This window comes from Emiliania huxleyi, assembly GCF_000372725.1.
Source record: "Emiliania huxleyi CCMP1516 unplaced genomic scaffold EMIHUscaffold_8, whole genome shotgun sequence".
Taxonomy (NCBI): domain Eukaryota; phylum Haptophyta; order Isochrysidales; family Noelaerhabdaceae; genus Emiliania; species Emiliania huxleyi.
In genome coordinates, this window is record NW_005196021.1 from 565,767 (window position 1) to 586,455 (window position 20,689).

Sequence of the window (20,689 nt, forward strand, 5' to 3'; positions counted from 1 at the left end):
TAGGTAGAGGAGGTCAGAGGGAGGGTATCCAAAGAAAAAGGTATCCAAAGAAAGGGGTTCGACCATAGTCTGAGGGTTAGGTTTCTGGAGCCTCGGGTAGGGTGCCCACAGGACCCCAAAAAAGAAAGGAAAAAGAAATGGGCCACCCCCGATCGCACTCGCTCTCTTGTCCGCCCCTCTCGGAGTGAGAGTGAGTTCTCTTAAGCAGCAAGCACACAAGTGAAGACAAAATCGTCACTTCTCACTCACACAGTCACTGACAGTACCAGAAGCCGGCTTTACCGGCTTCAGTAAACTCTAAAAATGTCCTCGTAGAAAGGATCTTCGGCCGGCTCCGGCTGGGGCTCCGGCGGCTCGATCAGCTCGTCGAGCGGCTCGACGTCGAACGGGTGGTCGGACAGAACGACCCATACCTCGTTCGGCCGCTCGCCGGCCATGCCCAGCCTGTGCTGAGCGAGTAGGGGCGGCTCGTCGGCGACGCCAAGCCCGTCGCGAGCCGCGAGCGCCGCGAGCTCTGCCGCGCGCTCGACGGCGCGCTCCTCCGCCCAATCGCCATCGACGGGCGCCACGGCGACGACGAATGACGGGAACTTCGCTATGGTTATTCCGTCGAGCGGCAGCGGCGGCGGAAAGCAAGAAGGGTCGTCGACAAGGCTACCGGTGTCGCCGGCAGCGGGCCCGCCGCCGCTTGTCGCGTCGGGCGTCGCCGCAGCCCACCCGCCAGAGGGAGGGGCGTACGCCGTGCCCGCCATCGCGCCGAGCGGGCTGGCGTCGCCGCCGAGGACGGCGGCCATCGCTTTTGGCCTCGCAGCGCTCGGCGCCGCCAGCTCCGCCTCGACGGCGTCGCGAGGCAGCCAGATCCCGGTGGCTGCGCCTGATAATCTCGGTGCAATCTCGGGTAAGCCCGGGTGATCTCAAACTGGCTGCTGGAGCTCTGTCGCGGCGCCGGCGGTGGCCACGTCCCCCGGCGAGAGGTAGACGCCGCCGCCCTCGCCGCCGGCGGGCAGCTTGAGCAGCAGCGGCAGCGTGCAGTTGATTGGGGCCGACGCAACGTTGCGGCCGGACGCGTAGCGCGCCAGGACGGCGAGGCCGGCGGGGTGGAGCTCGTACGCGGTCGAGGCGGTGCAGAAGGGCGGGTAGCGCCGCACCTCGTACCCTCTCGCGCGGCGCAGCACCTCGAACGGCAACCCCGCCTCGGACGGCGTGCGCCGCTTCCATGGCCAGCTGGGCGCGAGCTGGAGCGCGACGTCCGCCGCCGCGGCGATCGGGTCGATGGGCCGCCTGCAGCGGCGCCGCAGCTCAAGTCAACCTCGGGCAATCTGTGGTGAGGTGCTCTCACTTCCAGCCTTGTGGTGGTCTCCGGTGATCGATCTCTCGAGCCCCCCTGCGGTATGCGCCACAACGCGCCCTGCAGGCGCGCCGCCGGACTGTCGAGCAGTCTGGGCGAGTCTCACGGAATCGTGGGAAATGTCATGGAATCGTCGGGAATCTTGCGGTAGGCACCGACGGAATCGCAAGGAGTCTAGGTGAATCTCGTGGAATCTCCGGGACTCTGCCTCCTGCGGTAGGCGCCGCGCCGCAGGTGCACCGAGTCCCAAAAGTCCTCTTGCCGCAGTATCGCGGCCGAGGCCTGGCGGCACAACTCATCAGTCACTCAGAGAGAAGCACGGGTCCTCCTGCCGCGGTCTTCGCGGGCCGAGGCCTGGTCGAGCTCGAAGCGCGACATGCCCGTCCAACAGACGCTCGGCCGCCACGGCAGCGCCGCGAGGGTGAAGCGGAGGGACCAGTAGACGCACGCGACGTCGTCGGCCGGCTGCGTCGTCGCGGTGCAGCTGATCGCTGCGCCGGGAAGCCACGCGCGGCCGAGCACGTCGGCGGCGCCTGCCAGGCGCAGCGAGGCGCCGTGAACCGAGGGGGGCCGAGGGGAGCCTGGGGGAGCCGAGGGGAGCCGAGGGGAGCCGAGAGGAATGCAACGCGCAGCGAGGCGCCGCGATCCGCCCGGCAACCACGGACCAGCAGAGTGGGGGCCGCGTCTCAGTCGGGGGCGCCATGTGTCGGAGAGGGGTTGTCTCGGAGAGGGGTCTCTAGTTAGGCGGAGGGCCGTCGTAGTCGGGCACTCCGCGCGTGGTGCCGAGGGGGCCGTTCGCGACGAAGCTCTCCGCGTACAGCTCGCGTGGCGCGTCGGCCTGAGGGACGTGTCGTGGACATGTCGTGGGCGTGTCGCGGGCGTGTCGCGGGCGTGTCGCGGGCGTGTCGTGGACATGTCGTGGGCGTGTCGTGGCGGTGTCGTGGGCGTGTCGTGGACGTGTCGTGGACGTGTCGTGGACGTGTCGTGGACATGTCGTGGGCGTGTCGCGGGCGTGTCGCGCGTCCGCCCGAGCGTATCCACGTCCCCGAGATCGCTATCTTGGCTCGCCCAAAAGTCGGAGTGCAGGGCGACCAGCGCGCGCAGCACCAGCCTCTTCCGCCGCCGAAAGATCTGCGTCGCGTTCTCCTGCGGCGACGCAGACACGGCGAGAGCAGCTCGGCAGCTGGGCAAGGCGTGAGCCGAGGACCTCCCGTGTCTCTCTTCTACCCCCCCCCCCCTCCCCCCCCTCCTCCCTCCCTCCCTCCCTGCCTCCCTCTGCTGCCATTGCAGGGCCCCTCCTGCCTCCCTCCCTCCCGCACGCACGCGCCTCAACCCCCCCTCTCCCCTCGCAGCTAACCCGCCTGCAAGCCGCAGTCGAGCCGCTCCCACATCGCCTCGTACGGAGACCGGTCCGACAGGCTCCACCCGCCTGCAGGAAGGTTCCGAGCAGGTTCCGAGAAGGCTCCGGTAGCCCGGCCCCCGACTGGCTCCATCCCCGCCTCCGCTGCCGCCCGCACGGCTGCCCGACGCCGCCGCCGCCGCCGCGCCCGCCTCCGCCGCCGCCGCCGCGCGCTCGTCCTCCGACTCGTCGCGCAGCAAGTAGCCCGACCCGCCGCCGCCCGCGCCGCCGCCGCCCTGCCGACCGCCCGACGCCGCCGACGCGCCCGCCTGGGCCGCCCACTGTGCCGAGGCCGCCTCTGCGCGCCGCACGGCCGCCGCCGCCGCCGCCACCTCCGCCGCCTCCTCCGCCGCCGACAGGGGCGCAGCGCCTGAGGACAGTCCGGCGCAGCATCAGGGAAGGCTCCGGCTCCGCCCTACCGCCGAACAGAGGCGACAAGCCGCGCCTGCGCCGGCCGCAGCCTCAGACACGACCGCAACTAGGTCGTCGACCGCCGCCTCGGCCGCCCCGTCCGCCGCCGCCGCCGCCGCCGCCGCCTTCGCCGCCGCGGCAGCCGCCGCCGCCTCCGCCGCCGCCGCCGCTTCCGCCTCCGCCTTAGCCCTTGCCATCAGCGACGCCGCCTCCTGCGCGTCTTCCTCCGAGGCACCCACCGCCTCGTCGCCCGCAGCGGCGGCCGCCGCAGGCTCGCCAGCCGCACCTCGTCGCGGCGTCGACGACGACAGCGGCATTGCTGCCCTCTCGGAGGGCCCCGCGGGACCGCGCAGCGAAGGCGGTGGCCAGAGCTCGTCCTCGCCGCCGTCGCCCGCGCGACCAACGCCTGGCGCCGCGAGGTGGATCGTCGGGACGCGCGGCGCGTGGCGGATGGCGCGGATCGTCAGCGGCGCGGACGGGCGAGGATGCGATGCCGCCAGGACGAGGAGGAGAGCGGCCACCCGAGCGGCCATCGCGGAAAAGAAAAAACACTCCCCTCGATTCACCTCCCTTCTCGCCTTGCTCGCTCGCCCGCGCGGAGGGCATGGCCGCGGAGGAGGCGAGTGCGCGCTTGCCAGGCCTTCCGCAGACAGCCTCTCGGGCAGACTGAGGGTCGGCTTTGCGTGGCGTAGCCCGTGCGCTGCGCTGCGCAAAGCTGCGTGTGCTGAGGGAGCATCCTGTGCTTCCACTGGGAAGTGCGCACCTCCTGCAGCTGGTGGAGGGCCGTGCTGCCGCGCGTCTGCTCCATGGGCAGGGCGGGGAGGCGGCGCCGCAGCGCCACAGCGCCCGCTGCACGCCGGTGCAGCACTCTGCTGCCTGGTGAGCAGCCTCCTGGATCTGTGCGCGACGTTCGCGAGGCTGCAGTGGAGCGGTACTGGCATGCGTGGCGCGGACCATGAACAAAGAAAAAACACCACGACGGTGGTTTTTCTTTTCGGGGGGTGCATCTGGTAGGCGGAGGGGGTACATCTGGCTGCACGCCGCCATGCTCGCCCTCGCTCTTCTCGCGACGCCCTCAACCGCCGCCTCTCGCCCCCGGTCGCGGCGCGGGGGGACACTCATCGACACGCGCAACCGCACCGACTTCAGCATCAAGCTCCCGACCGACGCGCCGGCACCCGCCCTCGCGGCGTCTGCCTCTCGCAAACCCAACAAGGCCGCGGGGCTCCTGCTCCACCAAGACGTCCTCGGGGGTGGGGGGGCGCTGTTCGGTGCCTGTCCGGACGTCGGCACCTTCCATCCAACCTTCTCCATCCCGGCCTATCTCTCCAAGTTCAGCGGCGCCGCCTCGCGCGCCGCCGCCCCGTCCACCCTCAAGCCCATCGGCGCCGCGGCCGACGCCGAGCTCGCCTCCTTTGGCGAGACCACCGGCGCGGTCAGGACTTGCGACGTCTCGCTCGCCGACACCACCGCCTACTCCGTCGGTCTCACGTGCGGCGGCGGCGCCGCCCCTGTGTGGTGCGCGGAGCCGCTGCCGCTCTGCGTCTCTGAGGCTCCGATCAAGGCCTCGGGCTCCACGAGCAGCGAGACGAGCCTCAAGACCGCCACGGCCCACTCCAAGATCGAGACCGAGATCGGTAAGACCTACCCGCCTACCTCCACGCTCAATATCGGAGCCTACGCCGAGTTCGCCCCATTTGACGAGACTTCCGGCGCGACCAAGATCGGCGACCCCTCACTCGAGGAGAGCTTCACGACCGCCACGCCCCTCTCAGAGATCGATGCGGCCTCGCTGCTCTTTCTCCACCCTTGTGCGGCCGTGCTGGCGCTGCTCCTCGCGGCGTGCCTTGAGCCGCTGGTCAAGAAGACGAGGGTGGAGGGCCGCAGCCACGCAGCGATCTCCGTACCCTTGCTTTCCAGCACGCGTGCTCTCCGAGTTGGCATTGTGATCCTCTTCTTCCTGCAGGGCGTATGCGGCACACCAGCGGCGCCACCGGCCGCGCCACCAATCTCTCCTCCGTCGGAGCCGCCGCCGTCGCCGCCGCCCTCGCCGCCTCCCTACCCTCCGGACAAGACACCCCACCGCAGAATGCCGCCTTTACCTCCGTCGCAGATCCTCGTGCTCGGGATGCACCACGCGGGCACGTCGATCGTCGCAAACTTGACCATGATGCTGGGCGCCAACGGCGGCACGCTCGAGGGCATGCTGCTGCACCCATCGAACCCGCTCAAATACTGGGAGCGCGCCGATGTGGTCGGCCTCGATGAGGAGCGGCTGGCTGCGGGCGTGGATGCGGCCGCGGCGCGCTACACTCTGCCTGACTGGGTGGCGTACGGCTTCGATGCCGACAAGCCGGCGACCAAGGTGCACTCGACGGCGGAGGCGAAGGGCGTCGTGGCAAAACTCAACGCCCAGCGACCGTGGGTGACAAAAGACCCGCGCATGTCCCTCGTCGCCTCGGAGTGGGTCGAGCTGCTCGACGCGCCCGCCTGCGTCATCGTGCACCGCGAGCCCCTCTCCATCGCCAACTCGATGATGATCTACTCGCACAACGTGTCGTACGCAGAATGGGCAGCGGTCTACGAGGCGTACTACGGCGGCGTTGCGCGCGCCTGCGCCATCGTGCCCACCGCCGTGGTCCACCACGAGGAGCTCATGGCGCGACCATACGCCGCGCTGACAAGACTGCACGCGGACCTCTCCGCCCTCGGTGTCGAGCGGCTCACCATGCCCACCGAGGAGCGCATCAACGCGCTCCTGCGCCCGTCGCCCAAGACGTCGGTCACCTACCTCGCCTCGGAGCGGAAGGTGCGGCGCCGCGCCGGCCGACTTCATCTCGCGAGCCCCTTCCGAGACCCCCCCCCCGCCGCCGCCGCGCAGGTGCTGGGCGCGGCCGCGCCAGCCCTCTCCGACTCCATCTTGCGTGGCGAGGTCGTGAGCCGCCCCGCTTCGCCGTGGCTCTTCATCCCGCTCCGCAAGTCGCAGGCCTACGCCACCCTCCTGACGACGGACAACAGCGACTACTTCCGCGGCGCCATGGTGCTCGGCTCCTCGATCCGCTCCTTCGATTCAGCGCGCGACATGGTGTGCCTCGTCACGTCGTCGGTGCCCGAGGAGTGGCGCTCCGCCCTCACCGTTGCCGGCTGGACAGTCGCCGTCGTCGACGAGGTTGCCGAGTTTTGGTTTGGAAAGTCCGAGGAGTGCTCCAGGTTTGACAAGGACCAGGGCGAGCGGTGGGGCCACATGGCCACCAAGCTGCGGCTGTGGCAGCAGCTCAAGTACAAGCGCATCCTCTACCTGGACGCCGACACAGTCCTCACCGGCGATGCTTCCGACGCCTTTGACAAGGTCAAGGGCTTCGCCGCCGAGCGCGCCCGCTTCCACTCGTACTTCAACGCGGGCGTGATGATGCTGTCGCCGTCCGAGGCCACCTACCAGGACCTGCTCGCTGAGGGCAGCAAGGAGCACAAGAACAAGTTTGGCAACGTGATCGACTGCACCGAACAGGCCCTCCTCAACTCGTACTACGACGGCTCCACGCCCGAGCGCGGCGTCACCAAGCTCGCCATCGGCCGCGCTGACGTGGCCAACGACTGGCAGGCCGCCGGCGCCGGCGCGCCTTTTGCCGTGCACTGGATCACGCACTCGTGCCCCAAGCCGTGGGTGGTCGCCGACGGCGAGGAGGCGGTGCCGTCCGACTGCGATGCGGTGATGTACGCCTACTGGAAGCGCGTGTGGGACCGCCTGACCTCGGCCACCGAAGAGTCCTCCAAGGGCAGCATCGGCAGTCGGCGCCCCAAAGTGCGCCGCATGCTGCGCCGCCTCGCGGGCGTCAGCGCGGGCCACTCGACGGCGCAGGCCCTGCATTGCGAGTACGATTGCCCGCAGCCCCCACCGCCGCCGCCATGCCAGCCTGGCGTAACCTGCGTCGGCGGCCCGTGCTCGCTCACCGACGGCGGCTCGTGCGCCGCGTCGCCAAACTATCCGAACAGCTACGGCAGGAACGAGGAGTGCACCATCAGCGGCGTGCCGCCGGTCGAGCTGGAGACAGTCGCATTTGATGTGGAGCAATGCGGCAGCTGCGGTTGTGACTACCTCACCGTCAACGGCACAAAGTACTGCGGCACCTCGGGGCCGAATGGCGCGGTGGCGGAGGACGGCGTCATCGAGTGGCGATCGGATGGCAGCGTAGTCAGGTCGGGCTGGAAGGCGCGCCCCTGGTCGCTCTCGCTCGCCTTCTTTCTCCTCTCTGATGCCCTCCTCCCTCTGCCGTCAGGTCTGCTGGGCGACCCGCCCGCCTTCACCGCCACCAGCGCCGCCATCACCGCCTTCACCGCCATCACCGCCGCCTCAACCGCCTCCACCGCCAACACCGCCATCACCGCCGCCGCCGCCGCCGCTGCCGCCGCTCTCCCCCGGCTTCGATGTCGCCGCGGCGACCGAGAACGAGCTCCGCTCCCTGATCGAGGACGCTACTTCAGCTGCTGCCAACGTCTCCATCTACCTGCCGCCCGGTGCAGAGTTCAAGCTGGGCAGCCAGATCAGCTGCACCTCCACCATCAAAGTGACCGTCGCCAGCAGCGGCGAGGGCGCGACGCTCGACGGCCAGGGAGAGACCAGGCTCTTTAAATTGCGGGGCGGCTGCAGCCTCACCCTGCGGGGGCTGACCCTCGTCAACGGGAGGGCGTACGAAGGTGGCGTTGTGTTCGCAAACGGCGCAGGCGACGTCGAGATCATCGAGTCGGTCGTGAGGGACTGCTCGGCTGGCGCTGTGCGCCGCGTAGAGCTAGCCGCCACCCCTGCAGCGCCGCACGGCAGCAGGGCGAGAGATAGGAGGACCACGGCTGCCTCACCCCGCTCTCTCCTCGCAACCGCAGGACGGCGGCGTCGTCTACTCGGCGAACAGTGGTGCGGTCTCGATAACCAGCTCGGACGTGTCGGGCTGCTCTGCTACCGATGTGCGCCGCGTAGAGCTAGCCGCCACCCCTGCAGCGCCGCACGGCAGCGGGGCGAGAGGTAGAGGGGGCCACGGCTGCCTCACCCCGCTCTCTCCTCGCAACCGCAGGACGGCGGCGTCGTCTTCGCGTCTCGCAGCGGTGCGGTCTCGATAATCGAGTCGAACGTGACCGACTGCTCTGCTGGCTATGTGCGCCGCGTAGAGCTAGCCGCACTCCTGCAGCGCCGCACGGCAGCGGGGCGAGAGATAAAGAGGGTCACGGCTGTCTCACCCCGCTCTCCTCGCAACCACAGAACGGCGGAGCTACACTCACGTGGAACAGCGACCTCATCGTGACCGACTCCACCATCTCCGACTGCCGTGCCTTTCGAGGCGGCGCAGTGTACGTGGGGTCGGGCTCAGCCAGCCTGGCCCGCTCAACCATCTCCAGCTGCATCGCCACAGAGTCTGGCGGCGGCCTCTACTCGGCGGGCGGGCGCACCTCCCTTAGCGACGGCACTCTCATCAGCGGCTGCTCTGCCGAGGGTCAGGGGAATTCCATCTTCCTGCTCGCTGGCGAGGTCTCCTACACCCTCCCCGCCCCCGCCGGCCGCTGGCTGCCGAACGCGCGCTGCGAGGTGTACCGGGAGGCGTGCTCCTATCCGTACGAGCCGGTTAAGGAAACTGCCTGCCTCGAGCACCGCGACGATTGCGCACTCGCCGTCGCAGCAGTCGACCAGCCGCCTTGGTACTGCCAGAACCCGACCTTCGTGCAGCCCTGCAACTGGGAGGACGACCCCTCCCTCCTCGGCGTGAACCTCTACCAGCTGCCGCTGCTGCCCGTCGATGAGGACTTCCCTTTTGCCTGTGCCGCCGGCCTCCTCGGCTCGGCCGACCCAAAGGAGCAGTCGAGCAGCAGCTGCGCCGGCCGCTGCCCCGCAGGCTCCCAGTGCCCCACAGAAGCGACCTATGAGGCGCTGTCCTGCGATGCGGGTCATTACTGCCCGAAGGGAACGAGCGTGCCACTTCCCTGCCCCGCCGGGTCGTACTCGAACGCCACCGACCTCGCCGCTGCGAGCGAGTGCACCGACGCCTCGCCGGGCCACTTCGCCACCACCGGCTCCACCGAGCAGACGGCGTGCGCCAAGGGGTCGTACACGAACGAGACCAGGCAGGGCGAGTGCACGCCCTGCGCCGGCGGCACGTACCAGGACGCGGAGGCGCAGACGGCGTGCAAGCCGTGCGAGGCGGGCGGCTACTGCGCTGTTGGCGCGGCGGCGGCGCTGCCGTGCGAGGCTGGCAGCTACTCGCGCGCCACCAACCTCTCCGCCGCGAGCGAGTGCACCGACGCCTCGCCGGGCCACTTCGCCACCACCGGCTCCACGCAGCAGACGGCGTGCGCCAAGGGGTCGTACACGAACGAGACCAGGCAGGGCGAGTGCACGCCCTGCGCCGGCGGCACGTACCAGGACGCGGAGGCGCAGACGGCGTGCAAGCCGTGCGAGGCGGGCGGCTACTGCGCTGTTGGCGCGGCGGCGGCGCTGCCGTGCGAGGCTGGCAGCTACTCGCGCGCCACCAACCTCACCGCCGCGAGCGAGTGCACCGACGCCTCGCCGGGCCACTTCGCCACCACCGGCTCCACCGAGCAGACGGCGTGCGCCAAGGGGTCGTACACGAACGAGACCAGGCAGGGCGAGTGCACGCCCTGCGCCGGCGGCACGTACCAGGACGCGGAGGCGCAGACGGCGTGCAAGCCGTGCGAGGCGGGCGGCTACTGCGCTGTTGGCGCGGCGGCGGCGCTGCCGTGCGAGGCTGGCAGCTACTCGCGCGCCACCAACCTCACCGCCGCGAGCGAGTGCACCGACGCCTCGCCGGGCCACTTCGCCACCACCGGCTCCACGCAGCAGACGGCGTGCGCCAAGGGGTCGTACACGAACGAGACCAGGCAGGGCGAGTGCACGCCCTGCGCCGGCGGCACGTACCAGGACGCGGAGGCGCAGACGGCGTGCAAGCCGTGCGAGGCGGGCGGCTACTGCGCTGCTGGCGCGGCGGCGGCGCTGCCGTGCGCGGCTGGCAGCTACTCGACCGCCACCAACCTCTCCGCCGCGAGCGAGTGCACCGACGCCTCGCCGGGCCACTTCGCCACCACCGGCTCCACCGAGCAGACGGCGTGCGCCAAGGGGTCGTACACGAACGAGACCAGGCAGGGCGAGTGCACGCCCTGTTCCGGCGGCACGTACCAGGACGCGGAGGCGCAGACGGCGTGCAAGCCGTGCGAGGCGGGCGGCTACTGCGCTGTTGGCGCGGCGGCGGCGCTGCCGTGCGAGGCTGGCAGCTACTCGAACGCCACCAACCTCACCGCCGCGAGCGAGTGCACCGACGCCTCGCCGGGCCACTTCGCCACCACCGGCTCCACGCAGCAGACGGCGTGCGCCAAGGGGTCGTACACGAACGAGACCAGGCAGGGCGAGTGCACGCCCTGTTCCGGCGGCACGTACCAGGACGCGGAGGCGCAGACGGCGTGCAAGCCGTGCGAGGCGGGCGGCTACTGCGCTGTTGGCGCGGCGGCGGCGCTGCCGTGCGAGGCTGGCAGCTACTCGCGCGCCACCAACCTCTCCGACGCGAGCGAGTGCACCGACGCCTCACCGGGCCACTTCGCCACCACCGGCTCCACCGAGCAGACGGCGTGCGCCAAGGGTAGCTTCGCTGTCACGGGCGGCCTCTCCGAGTGCGCGCAATGCGAGGGCGGGACGTACCAGAACGACACGGGCGGGACGTCCTGCCGCGCGTGCGAGAAGGGCAGCTACTGCGAGCCGGGCGCGTCGAGGCCGCTGCCGTGCGAGGGCGGGTCCTACTCGAACAAGACGGATTTGTCGGCCGCCTCGCAGTGCACGCCCGCCGCTCCGGGCCACATCGCCGCCCGGGGCGCCACCGAGCAGACGGCGTGCGGCGAGGGCAGCTTCGCCAGCGGCACGCGCAACGAGGTCTGCGAGCTGTGCGCCGAGGGCTCCTACCAGGGCGCGACCGGCGCCAGCGAGTGCACCGACGCCACGCCGGGCCACTTCGCCACCACGGGCTCCACGCAGCAGACGCCGTGCGCTCCAGGTAGCATCGCCCCTTCAGTCAACATGTCCGCGTGCGAGCTCTGTCCTATCGGCCACTACGCAGCCTCCACCACCGCCTGCGAGGAGTGCGAGGCGGGCACCTACGCGGCGAGCGACGGCCTCTCGCTGTGCACTCTCTGCCCCCACCCCCTCAGCTCCAAGAGCGGCGACGTCACTTGCTCCATCTGCAAGGAGGGCTTCTACTTGAAGGACGCGAGCGCCCTTCCGGATGACATCTTCCGCTTCCCGACCGAGCACTGCAAAGCGTGCCCGCTGAACGCTAATTGCGCGACCAATACCACTCTCGAGACCCTCGGCGTCCCGCGCAACCACTGGCGCGCCTCGCTCCTCACGACCGAGATTCACGACTGCGACGCCTCCGACCACTGCAGCGGCTCGGGCGGCGCGGCACAGACCTCCCGCCGCCTCGCGGCTTCTGGCGGCGCCGGCCCAGGCTGCGACCTCGGCCACACCGGCCCGCTCTGCGAGTGGTGCGTGAGCGACGAGCAGTACTTCAGCCGCGCGGAGCGAGGCTGCGCCGACTGCCCGACGGCGGGAAGGTTCGGCATCCTGGCGGGAGTCGTCGTCGCTCTCGCAGTGACAGGGCTCTTCTTGTACCGCGCCCTCGCCCGCGCCGAGGCATGGGACCGCTTCAGAGCACGTCTTGATATCGTCGAGTCGCAGGTTGGCGGGACAGACCCTCCCCCCATCCACTGACCGGGCGCCTCTTGCCTCTCGTGTCGACACCACCCCACCTTACCTTAGGTTGGCTTCCAGCCCAAGTTCAAGATCGTGGTCAGCTTCTACCAGGTCGTTGCGACGCTCGGCCCCGTCTACGGCGTCCGCCTCCACGAGGACTTTACGCGCTGGACCGACTTCATCGACGCGATCAGCTTTGATCTGCTCGGCCTCACCTACCCGGACGCGTGCATCGGCTCGATGGCTGACCGGCTCCTGCTCGCCGGTCTGTGGCCGTTTGCAGCCATGCTGCTCGGAGGCGCCGCCATCGCCTGCTACGCACTCGCGGAGTGGCTTCTGTCTGGTCGCGCCGGCAGCCTCCGTCGCGACCTCGTCCGCTCTACGCTGCGCCGCCTGCTCTACTGGGCCATCCTCGTCGCCTACCTCGTGCTGCCCTCCGTCTCGCGCTCCATCTTCAAGGCGAAGCAGTGCGAGTCGTACGACATCAACGTCTTCACCGGGGACACACGCAGCTATCTCGTAGCCGACCTCGACGTGCTCTGCAGCACCGACGAGCACCGCGGCCTCGACGCGTACTTTTGGGCCTTCTTCGTCCTCTGGCCGGTGCTCGTCCCGCTAGCCTTCCTGGCGCTCCTGCTCTCGATCCGCTCCGAGGTGCGGGCGCAGCGAGTCAGGGCCACGGCCCGAGCCAGCCGTTTCCTCTGGCGCGACTACGACCCGCGCTTCCTCTTCTGGGAGGTCGTCGATCTGGGCCGCAAGCTGTCTCTCGCTTCACTGGTGCTCTTCATTCAGACAGACACCGGGTCGAGCAAGATCCTCCGCCTCTTCGTCGCCTCTGTCGTCTCGGCCCTCTACCTCGCCGTCCTCGCCCTCGCCCGACCCTTCAAGCGATCCGCCGACCTCTACCTCGCGTGCACCGCCAATCTGTTTCTCGCCTGCTGCTTCACCTCCGGAACGGTGATTCAGCTCTGCGAGAGCGCCGCCTACGAGGACATGTGCAAGACCCTCGTCGGCTTCGAGAGCGCGCGCGGAGCGAGTGAGTTTGTAATCGCGCTCACCGCCGCAATGCTGGCCGCGTCGCTGCTCGTCGTCCTCTTCAAGATAATCAGCGCCGTCCGCGCGCCCACCATCCGCCTCTGCTCCTCCGGCCGCCCCCCAGTCCTCGAGCTGTCCCCCGAGTGCCACTTCCACGGCTTCATCTCGCACGCCTGGGGAACTGGCCAGGACCAGACGCACACCGTCGTGCGGCGACTCCAGCTTCTTCTCCCCGGCGTCCGGATCTGGCTCGACGTCGACAACCTCGAGGACGTGGGCAAGCTGGAGGAGTCAGTGGCCGACGCGAATACCTTCCTCGTCTTCCTCAGCGCCGGCTACTTCAAGAGCTTCAACTGTCGCCGTGAGCTGTACGCGGCGCTCGGCAAAGACCGGCCCTTCATCCCCATCTTCGAGGCAGACGTGGCAAAGGGCGGCGCCTCGATCGAGGCGTTGAAGGCCGAGTGCCGCGAGAACTGCGTCGAGGTCGCCCCGCCCGCCTACCCTTCCTACGGCGGGCCAGACGAGATGATCGCGCGCGTGTTTGAGGAGGCGAAGCCGATCGTGTGGGTGCGGGTGAACATCTTTCAGCTCGTGTCGCTCAAGGCTGTCGCGCTGCGCATGCTGCTGCACTCTCCGTACTACGCGAGCCGCCCGGCCGAGCTTGAAGCGGGAGTGATGGTGCCCGGCGAGGCAGGCCCCGTTGCCTTTAGCGGCCCCGTCACTATCCTCGTGTGCCGCGGCAACGAGGATGCCTTTGGTATAGCAGAGGAGCTCAAGAATGCGGCGGTGGAGGGGCGCGGCTCTACCGCCAGCGCCGAGGCGGTCGAGATCCGCGATGCGGAGGAGGCGCTCGAGGGAGCCAACGCGGCCCCGTGCGAGGGCTTCCCCGTGTTCCTGCTCTACTTGAACGACAAGACCTTTCTTGACGCCGGCGGCGCTGTCGCGCGCCTCGTGCAAGCGGCGATGGACCAAGGCATCACCATCGCCATGGTCCACGAGCAGGAGCCAAGCTGCGGCGGCGTTCCTTTCGGTCGCTTCTTCCAGCAGACGCCGCAGGTGCTGCAGCGGCCGCCGTACAAGCTGTTCGACACGGTGGCGGTGGCGCTCTACCCGGCTCCGGAGCATCGTGAGGTCAGCCTGCGCCTCATACTAAAAAGCATGGGGGCGGTGCCGTGCGACGCGGGGCCGCTCCGCCGGCGGTGGCAGCTCCTTCGCCGCCGCATCGCGGTGGCGCGCCTCGTGCGGCGGCGCCCCGCCGAGCCGCGCCAGCAGCCTGTAGTGCAGCCGTAGGTAGGACGTGTGGCGAGAGCCCGAGCGTGTGCGTGTTGAAATGGGTGCGGGGTGCGGGTGGACAGGTGCCCTGGGCCGAACCGGATGGGTGTGTGAGTGTAAAGTCTGCAGACTCTAGGACTTACCTCTTAAGGTCCTCCGGGCCAGTTGGGGGGGGCAAACCCTGCCCGGCCCCTAGAACCCCAGGTAAGGCCCAGGTATGGCCTAGGGCATCAGAAGGGACCAAGAGGAGTCCAGTCTGAGCCATAGAGCCCATGTCTTTGCCCCCGAAGGTGGCATTCAAATTCCCGTAAAGGACGTAAAAAAGGTTTCCCATCAACACAATCACTGAGCTGAAAGATTTAAGCAAGCCTGATCATACAAACCATTGTTTGACCACCGCTAGCCTATGCACCGACCTCTATCCGGTGCACTTCGCCACCACAGAATCCACGCAGCAGACGCCGTGATCTCCAGGCAGAATCGTCACCTCGCCCAACAAGCAACATGCCCGCTTGCGAGCTCTGCCCTATCGGCCACTACGCAGCCTCCGGCACCGCTTGCGAGGAGTGCGAGGCGGACACCTACGCGGCGAGCGAGGGCCTCTCGCAGTGCACTCTCTGCCCCCACCCCCTCAGCTCCAAGAGCGGCGACGTCACTTGCTCCATCTGCAAGGAGGGCTTCTACTTGAAGGACGCGAGCGCCGATCCAGACGACGTTTGAGAACCCGACCGACCATTGCAAGTCGTGCCCGCTTCACGCCAACTGCAACGCCGGCACCACTCTCGCGTCCCTCGGCGTGGACGCCGGCTACTGGCGCGCCTCCGACGCCACCTCGGAGCTCCACCGCTGTGACTCAGAGACGTGCTCTGGTGGCTCCGGCCAGCCCTCCCGCCGCCGCCGCCTCACCGACGGAGACGGCGACCCGTACTGCGCCGCCGCCCGCATCGAGTCCGCGGTCGGCCTGCAGCCCAAGTTCAAGGTCGTCGTCAGCTTCTACCAGGTGAGCAGCACCCTCGCCCTCGTCTACGGCGTCCGCCTCGACGAGCACTTTACCCGCTGGCTCGACGTGCTCAAGCTGTTCAGCCTGGACCTGTTTGGCGTTCAGCACTCGCAGCCGCGTACCGCGTGACATACACGCCCACGCATGGGGCGCGATGTTCCCCTAGATAGGCGCCCACACGTGTAGCCGCGTATGTGAACATCCCTCTGTGCACGTGCCAGCGCGAGTCGCCTTCGCCGACGGGCCGTTTCACGCGCTCACGCCCGCCTATGTTGGCCAAGATAGGCGGCTGCACGTGTGGGTACGAGTACCGCTATACGCGTCTGCACGTGTGGCCGCGTATCTTGGCTAAGATAGGCGCCGGCACAGAATGACACGTATCAGCCCCGCGCCGAGCTCGATGCGCGGCAGCGGGTGAGGGCGGCTATTCTCCCCCGAGGCAGGCGAGGAACGCAGTCCCTCGTGTCGCGCGTGTAAGTCCCGGTTGCCGTGCGCGCCAGCGCGTGTGGCCGCGTACCTTTAGCTAAGATACGCGCGCACGGGCGTGGGTCGGCAACGTCGGGTCACTTTGCGGGGTTTGCCACATGGGCCCCTAGGTGGTTGACTTCACAGATAGGGTGATAAGAAAACAAGAACCTCGCATACGACGACAGTGAGGGTGTGAGAGACAGACCCAGGGAAGGTCTTTCACTACCTTACAGCCCCTGCCCGAGCTCAGGCTCGACAGAGGTTTCACAGGCAGGGCCCCGGGGACTCAAAGGCAATGCATCGCGAACATGCGGCCCCCCAAGGCGTGGGTTATGGTTGGCGAGGCTGTCGGCTCGCCCGTCGCCAAGGCGGACGCGCGCCGCGAGGCTGTGCTGTACGTGCATGAGTTTGCGCTGCGGGGCGCCCGCCTCTCCTGGCTGGCGGAGGGCGAGGAGGCCTGCATTGCCTCGATGCTTGGCACGCCCATTGATCCGCTCGTGATTCAAGACGCCGGCTCCGTCAACGAGGCGCTTCTCGACATCGCCGTCAACCACTCCGCGACGACCACCGCCCGGCTGCACGCCTGCCACCGCCGGTCGTCGGCGCAGTCGCCGCCGCTCGCTGTGGCGCGCGGCACCGGAGAGGCCGATGCGAGGCGAGGCGGCGGCGAAAGGGCGGAGACCGGCGGCGGCGGCGCTGCGGACGAGGCCGAGACCGAGGTCCTCCCCTCGTCGCTCGAGGCCCTCCCCTCGTCGCTGCTGCAGCTGATCCTTTGCTTTTGCGGCTCGACGCGCGCAGCGGTGGGCCGTCCCCTCGCCGCCCTCCTCCTCCTCCTCTCTCCCCCACTGCGACGTCGCCGCTGACCGCGCGACGGTGTGCATCAGGACGCGCTCGGGTGCGTGTCGCGCGCGCTTCGGGCGCACGCCTCGCCGGCGGGCGGCGAGCTCCTCTACCCAGTCTCCTCGCCGCCCGTCTTCCCCGGCTCGCGCCTCTACTCCCGCTCCGCCATGTCGTTGGCGCGGCCGTGGCGAGGACACGTCCCGGACGCGTCCACCTGTAGGCTCGTGCCCCCCCTCGGTTGTCTCGTACGACGAGCGCACGGGGCTGCTCCGCAAGACGTCGCGGCTCGGCAACCCTCTCGTGATGCTCGGCGAGTCGGTGCGATCTCCCCACATCTCCCCAAATCTCCCCACATCTCCCTCTCGTGATGCTCGGCGAGTCGGTGATCTCCCCACATCTCCCCATATCTCCCCACATCTCCCTCTCGTGATGCTCGGCGAGTCGGTGCGATCTCCCCACATCTCCCCAAATCTCCCCACATCTCCCTCTCGTGATGCTCGGCGAGTCGGTGATCTCCCCACATCTCCCCATATCTCCCCACATCTCCCTCTCGTGATGCTTGGTGAGCCGGTGCGATCTCCCCACATCTCCCCACATCTCCCCACATCTCGTGATGCTCGGCGAGCCGGTGCGACCGAGCGTGCGGCGCGGCGATCTCCCCACATCTCCCCACATCTCCCCACATCTCCCCACATCTCCCCAGGTGCGACCGAGCGTGCGGCGCGGCGGCCTGCTCGAGATACACGTCCGCCGCCTTCCTTCCGTCGGCGGGATCCAGCTGGGCGTGTCTGGCGCATCGGCCGCGCAGCAGCAGCAAGGCGGCGGCGGCTCTCCGGCCCTATCTAGACCTGTGCCGGACACGTCCAGGACACGTCCAGGACACGTCCAGGACAGTTCCAGGACACGTCCAGGACACGTCCCCCCTCCTCAGGCGGCGGCTCGAGCACCGGGTCGGTGCGGTTCTGGTTCGACGGCGCGGGGCGGGTGCATGTGCTCGACGGCGAGATGTAGCCGAGATGTAGCCGAGATGTAGGCGAGATGTAGGCGAGATGTAGGCGAGATGTAGCCGAGGTGCAGCCGAGAGACAGCCGAGAGACAGCCGAGAGACAGCCGAGGACATGCCGAGATACAGCCGAGGTGCAGCCGAGGTACAGCCGAGGTGCAGCCGAGGTATAGCCGAGGTGCAGCCGTGCAAGCACTCGACGGTGTGCGTGATGTTGGCCGTGCCCCGGCATTTCCCACACTCCGCGACACGCCGTTCACGTGTCCCGCCGGAGGCCCGCCTGCTTTTCTTTTTTCAGTCGCAGGAGCCGCGCCCCGTGTTTTTCGTCTTTCAGGCGCCCGGTGCGAGGTGCTGTCGGTGCTCGGCGAGCCGCTGCGAGAGGGCGACCGGCTGGGCGCGACGCTCTTCACGCTGCACCACAGCCTTGGCTGCAGGAGAGAACCCCTTCCGAGACGGCTCAGATGCCTCTGCCACTTCCCCCGCCCCCAGCGCGGCCGTAGGTCGCTAGGGCTGCAGAGGGCCGGGGCGGTCCCGCGGCACTCTCTCGTGCCACCATCCAGCCGCCCTCTCTCGCCACGTCTCTCTCGCCACGTCGACGACCCAGCCACCTCCTGATGCATCCCCCCTTACCCCCCCCCCCTTACCCTCCCCCCCTCCCCCCCTGTCCCCAGCACCTTCCTCGCCTTTGTCCTCAACGGCGCGCTGATGGGCAGCCCCTTCCCCCTGCCCGCCCGCCGCACCGTGGTCGCATGGCGCTTCTTCGTCCGCTTCGACGCCGTCGACGGCACCGCCGCCGCCGTCGTGCGCACCGCCGCCGGCGGCCGCCGCGCGCCACTCGCCCTCTCGCCGCTCCTCGGCAGCAGAGGCAGCTACGCGCCGCGCACGCGCCCGCTCCTCCGTCCCGCCGGCGCGTGCGGTGCGACGCTCTGGCTCGGCGCCGTCTCTTCCCGCACGGGCGCCGGCTCGATGGCCGAGATCAGCCGAGATCAGCCGAGATCAGCCGAGGGTAGGCGCTGTCATCGTCCGCACGGTCGGGCCGGACTCGCGCGGCCTGCTCGTCGACTCGGCGCCGCACCGCCACCCTGCCGACATGACTCTGGCGGAGGTGGCGGCGGCGGTCGCAGCGCAGCTAAGCTGCGACGCTTGGCACCAGGCTCCCCCCCCCCCCCCCTCAGTTTTTTTCCCCCCCCCCCCCCTTTCTCCCTCCCAGTCAGTTTCCCCGCCCCGTGTTTGCCCCCCCCCTCCCCCCCCCCGCCGCCGCCGCCCTCCCCCCGCTAGCCCCCCTGCCAGCTCTCGCCCGGGATGTCTCTGACGCGGAGCCGGCCGTCGGCGGCAGGTCGAGCTGCGGATCGGCAAGGCAATCGTCAGGTGGTCGCCCGAGCGGCCTCTTGTCCTCGTGAGCGGCGAGGTCGGCGCGGCGGCAACGGATCCCAGCCGCTGGCGCTTGCGCGACTTTGGCGTCGGGTTTGATCCCGGGACCGATTGTCAGACGCGCGACATCTTCGCCAGCTTGCCGCACCTCATCTCCTGATTTGTGTGGGGTCGGCGCTCTTATAACAAAGCGTATCCAGGGGGGTCGCTCCCACTTCCCGCGCGTGGCACGCACGGTGCTTCTTTTTTATTCGCTGTGACCGCCTGTGTGTTCAATCTTCAATCAATGATCATGTGTACAAATCAACAAAGTGATATATAAAGTGATATAAAAACAAAAAGTGTGTCACACGCTGTGGTGACGTGAGAAGAGATATCTGATTTAATAAACGCGGCGCCGGCGGCGGCCCTGGGCCCCTGCGCCGCGGGGCGCGGGGGCGCGGCGCGCTAGGCCCCCCTAGGCGGCGCGGCCGGCCCCTTCAGCGCTGCACCACTGGGCTGTGACGTGTGAGGTCGGAGGAGTCAACAGTGATCGAGTTCAACGCCTCCTCACGTCGCACAGCCACAGGGCGAAGAGAAGGCATCCCTACTATAACGCGATGGCATCCTCTATTACCCCTTCTTCTTGGGCGCGTCCTTCTTGGCCGTGCTTTTCTTAGACGCGGTCTTCTTGGGTGGGGGCGAGATCCTCGCGAGATTCTCTGACGCAAGCTTTCCTACATATCTATTTTTGTACTCTTTGCTGTACTTTGGGGACGTTATATATTGTAAGTACCCGTCCTCAAAGTACAGAAGAGAGTACAGATTCCCCCTCTGCGAAGCCTGCCTTTACATAGTAAAAAAGAAAAGCAGGGCGGCTTTTCCCCTCTTCACGCCCTCACACAGGCCAAAGTTGGACCCGCGCGAGATCGCCCCCTCGCGCCGTCTGTCGGGCCCGAGCTGTATGTCTGTGCCAGAGGCCTCTCCCGCCCATCGATCGCCTCTGGGCTGACTCGTGCGAGCGGTTCTCCGTGTATCGATGGTGGCCAGTAGCCGGCACTGGTTTGCCGGATGCTGCAGCACACGATAGCTGTGACGCGACAGATACCCCTCGGTGCTGCTGAGCGGGTCCCCGACGCGTGCGCGTGGACGGAATTCGACCCGCGAGGAACCTCTCGAGCCGTTGGTAGCGCTCCACCTCCGACCGGACACGTCATCTGGCCCTGCGCTGAGGCTGCTGCGCACGCATACCGCCAGGGTGCTCACCACGCAGATGCCAGAGACGCGCCGATTGCGGCTGCCTCGCTTGCACACGTGTCCACAGACCTCTCCGGTTGACCACTCGGAGATCGGCAAGGCGCGAATTTGCATTTCGGTTCTTCCTCAGAGACAGAAGGCCCACTCGGCATGCTGCGAGGCAACGCCATCATGTGGCATAAAAGTGCATTCCCTGCCACAGAGAGCCACTCGGTGCAGCCGCGCAGCGGGCTCGTGGCATCACCCGATCCATGTAGAGTGCACGAGGTGCTCGGCGACGGGTGCAGCCCTGATGCGAGTCGTGCTGGCATGCTTACGCTGTGCGCCAAAGGCTCGCCACCGCCAGGGTCACAAACCTGATCCGCAACGCGATTGTGGCCCTGGTAGGGTGGCTTCCTCGATGGCCTGTGACCACGGCGAGCGAACATGTTGCCAGCCCGACGCTGACTTGGCTCACGGGACCGACAAAGCAGCTATCGCGCAGCCGCCCGTCGCTGCACGTAGACACTATAAACACTGGATACGTCCAACGGCGTCCAACTTGGTAAAATTCGGTCCAGCTGATT

At 68.5% G+C, this 20,689-nt stretch overlaps 2 protein-coding genes across 2 annotated transcripts; one reads left to right on the forward strand and one right to left on the reverse strand.

Annotated features, from left to right (window-relative positions):
* Positions 1 to 188: 188 nt before the first annotated feature.
* EMIHUDRAFT_461868 (hypothetical protein) lies at positions 189 to 3,691 on the reverse strand (the record flags this gene model as incomplete). Its single annotated transcript, XM_005759540.1, has 7 exons — positions 189 to 893; positions 960 to 1,281; positions 1,589 to 1,630; positions 1,725 to 1,881; positions 2,706 to 2,777; positions 2,866 to 3,117; positions 3,184 to 3,691. The coding sequence occupies 7 exons, from the start codon at positions 3,689 to 3,691 to the stop codon at positions 288 to 290; spliced, it is 1,959 nt and encodes a 652-aa protein (XP_005759597.1). The 3' UTR covers positions 189 to 287.
* A 1,556-nt stretch (positions 3,692 to 5,247) lies between these two features.
* On the forward strand, positions 5,248 to 19,047 carry EMIHUDRAFT_97003 (hypothetical protein; the record flags this gene model as incomplete). Its single annotated transcript, XM_005759541.1, has 14 exons — positions 5,248 to 5,967; positions 6,040 to 7,305; positions 7,436 to 7,673; positions 7,881 to 7,930; positions 8,037 to 8,117; positions 8,225 to 8,305; positions 11,965 to 14,064; positions 15,206 to 15,323; positions 15,944 to 16,480; positions 16,734 to 16,831; positions 17,217 to 17,258; positions 17,821 to 17,864; positions 18,188 to 18,317; positions 18,853 to 19,047. 14 exons carry the CDS (start codon positions 5,248 to 5,250, stop codon positions 19,045 to 19,047), a joined length of 5,700 nt encoding a protein of 1,899 aa, XP_005759598.1.
* Between the last annotated feature and the right edge of the window lie 1,642 nt (positions 19,048 to 20,689).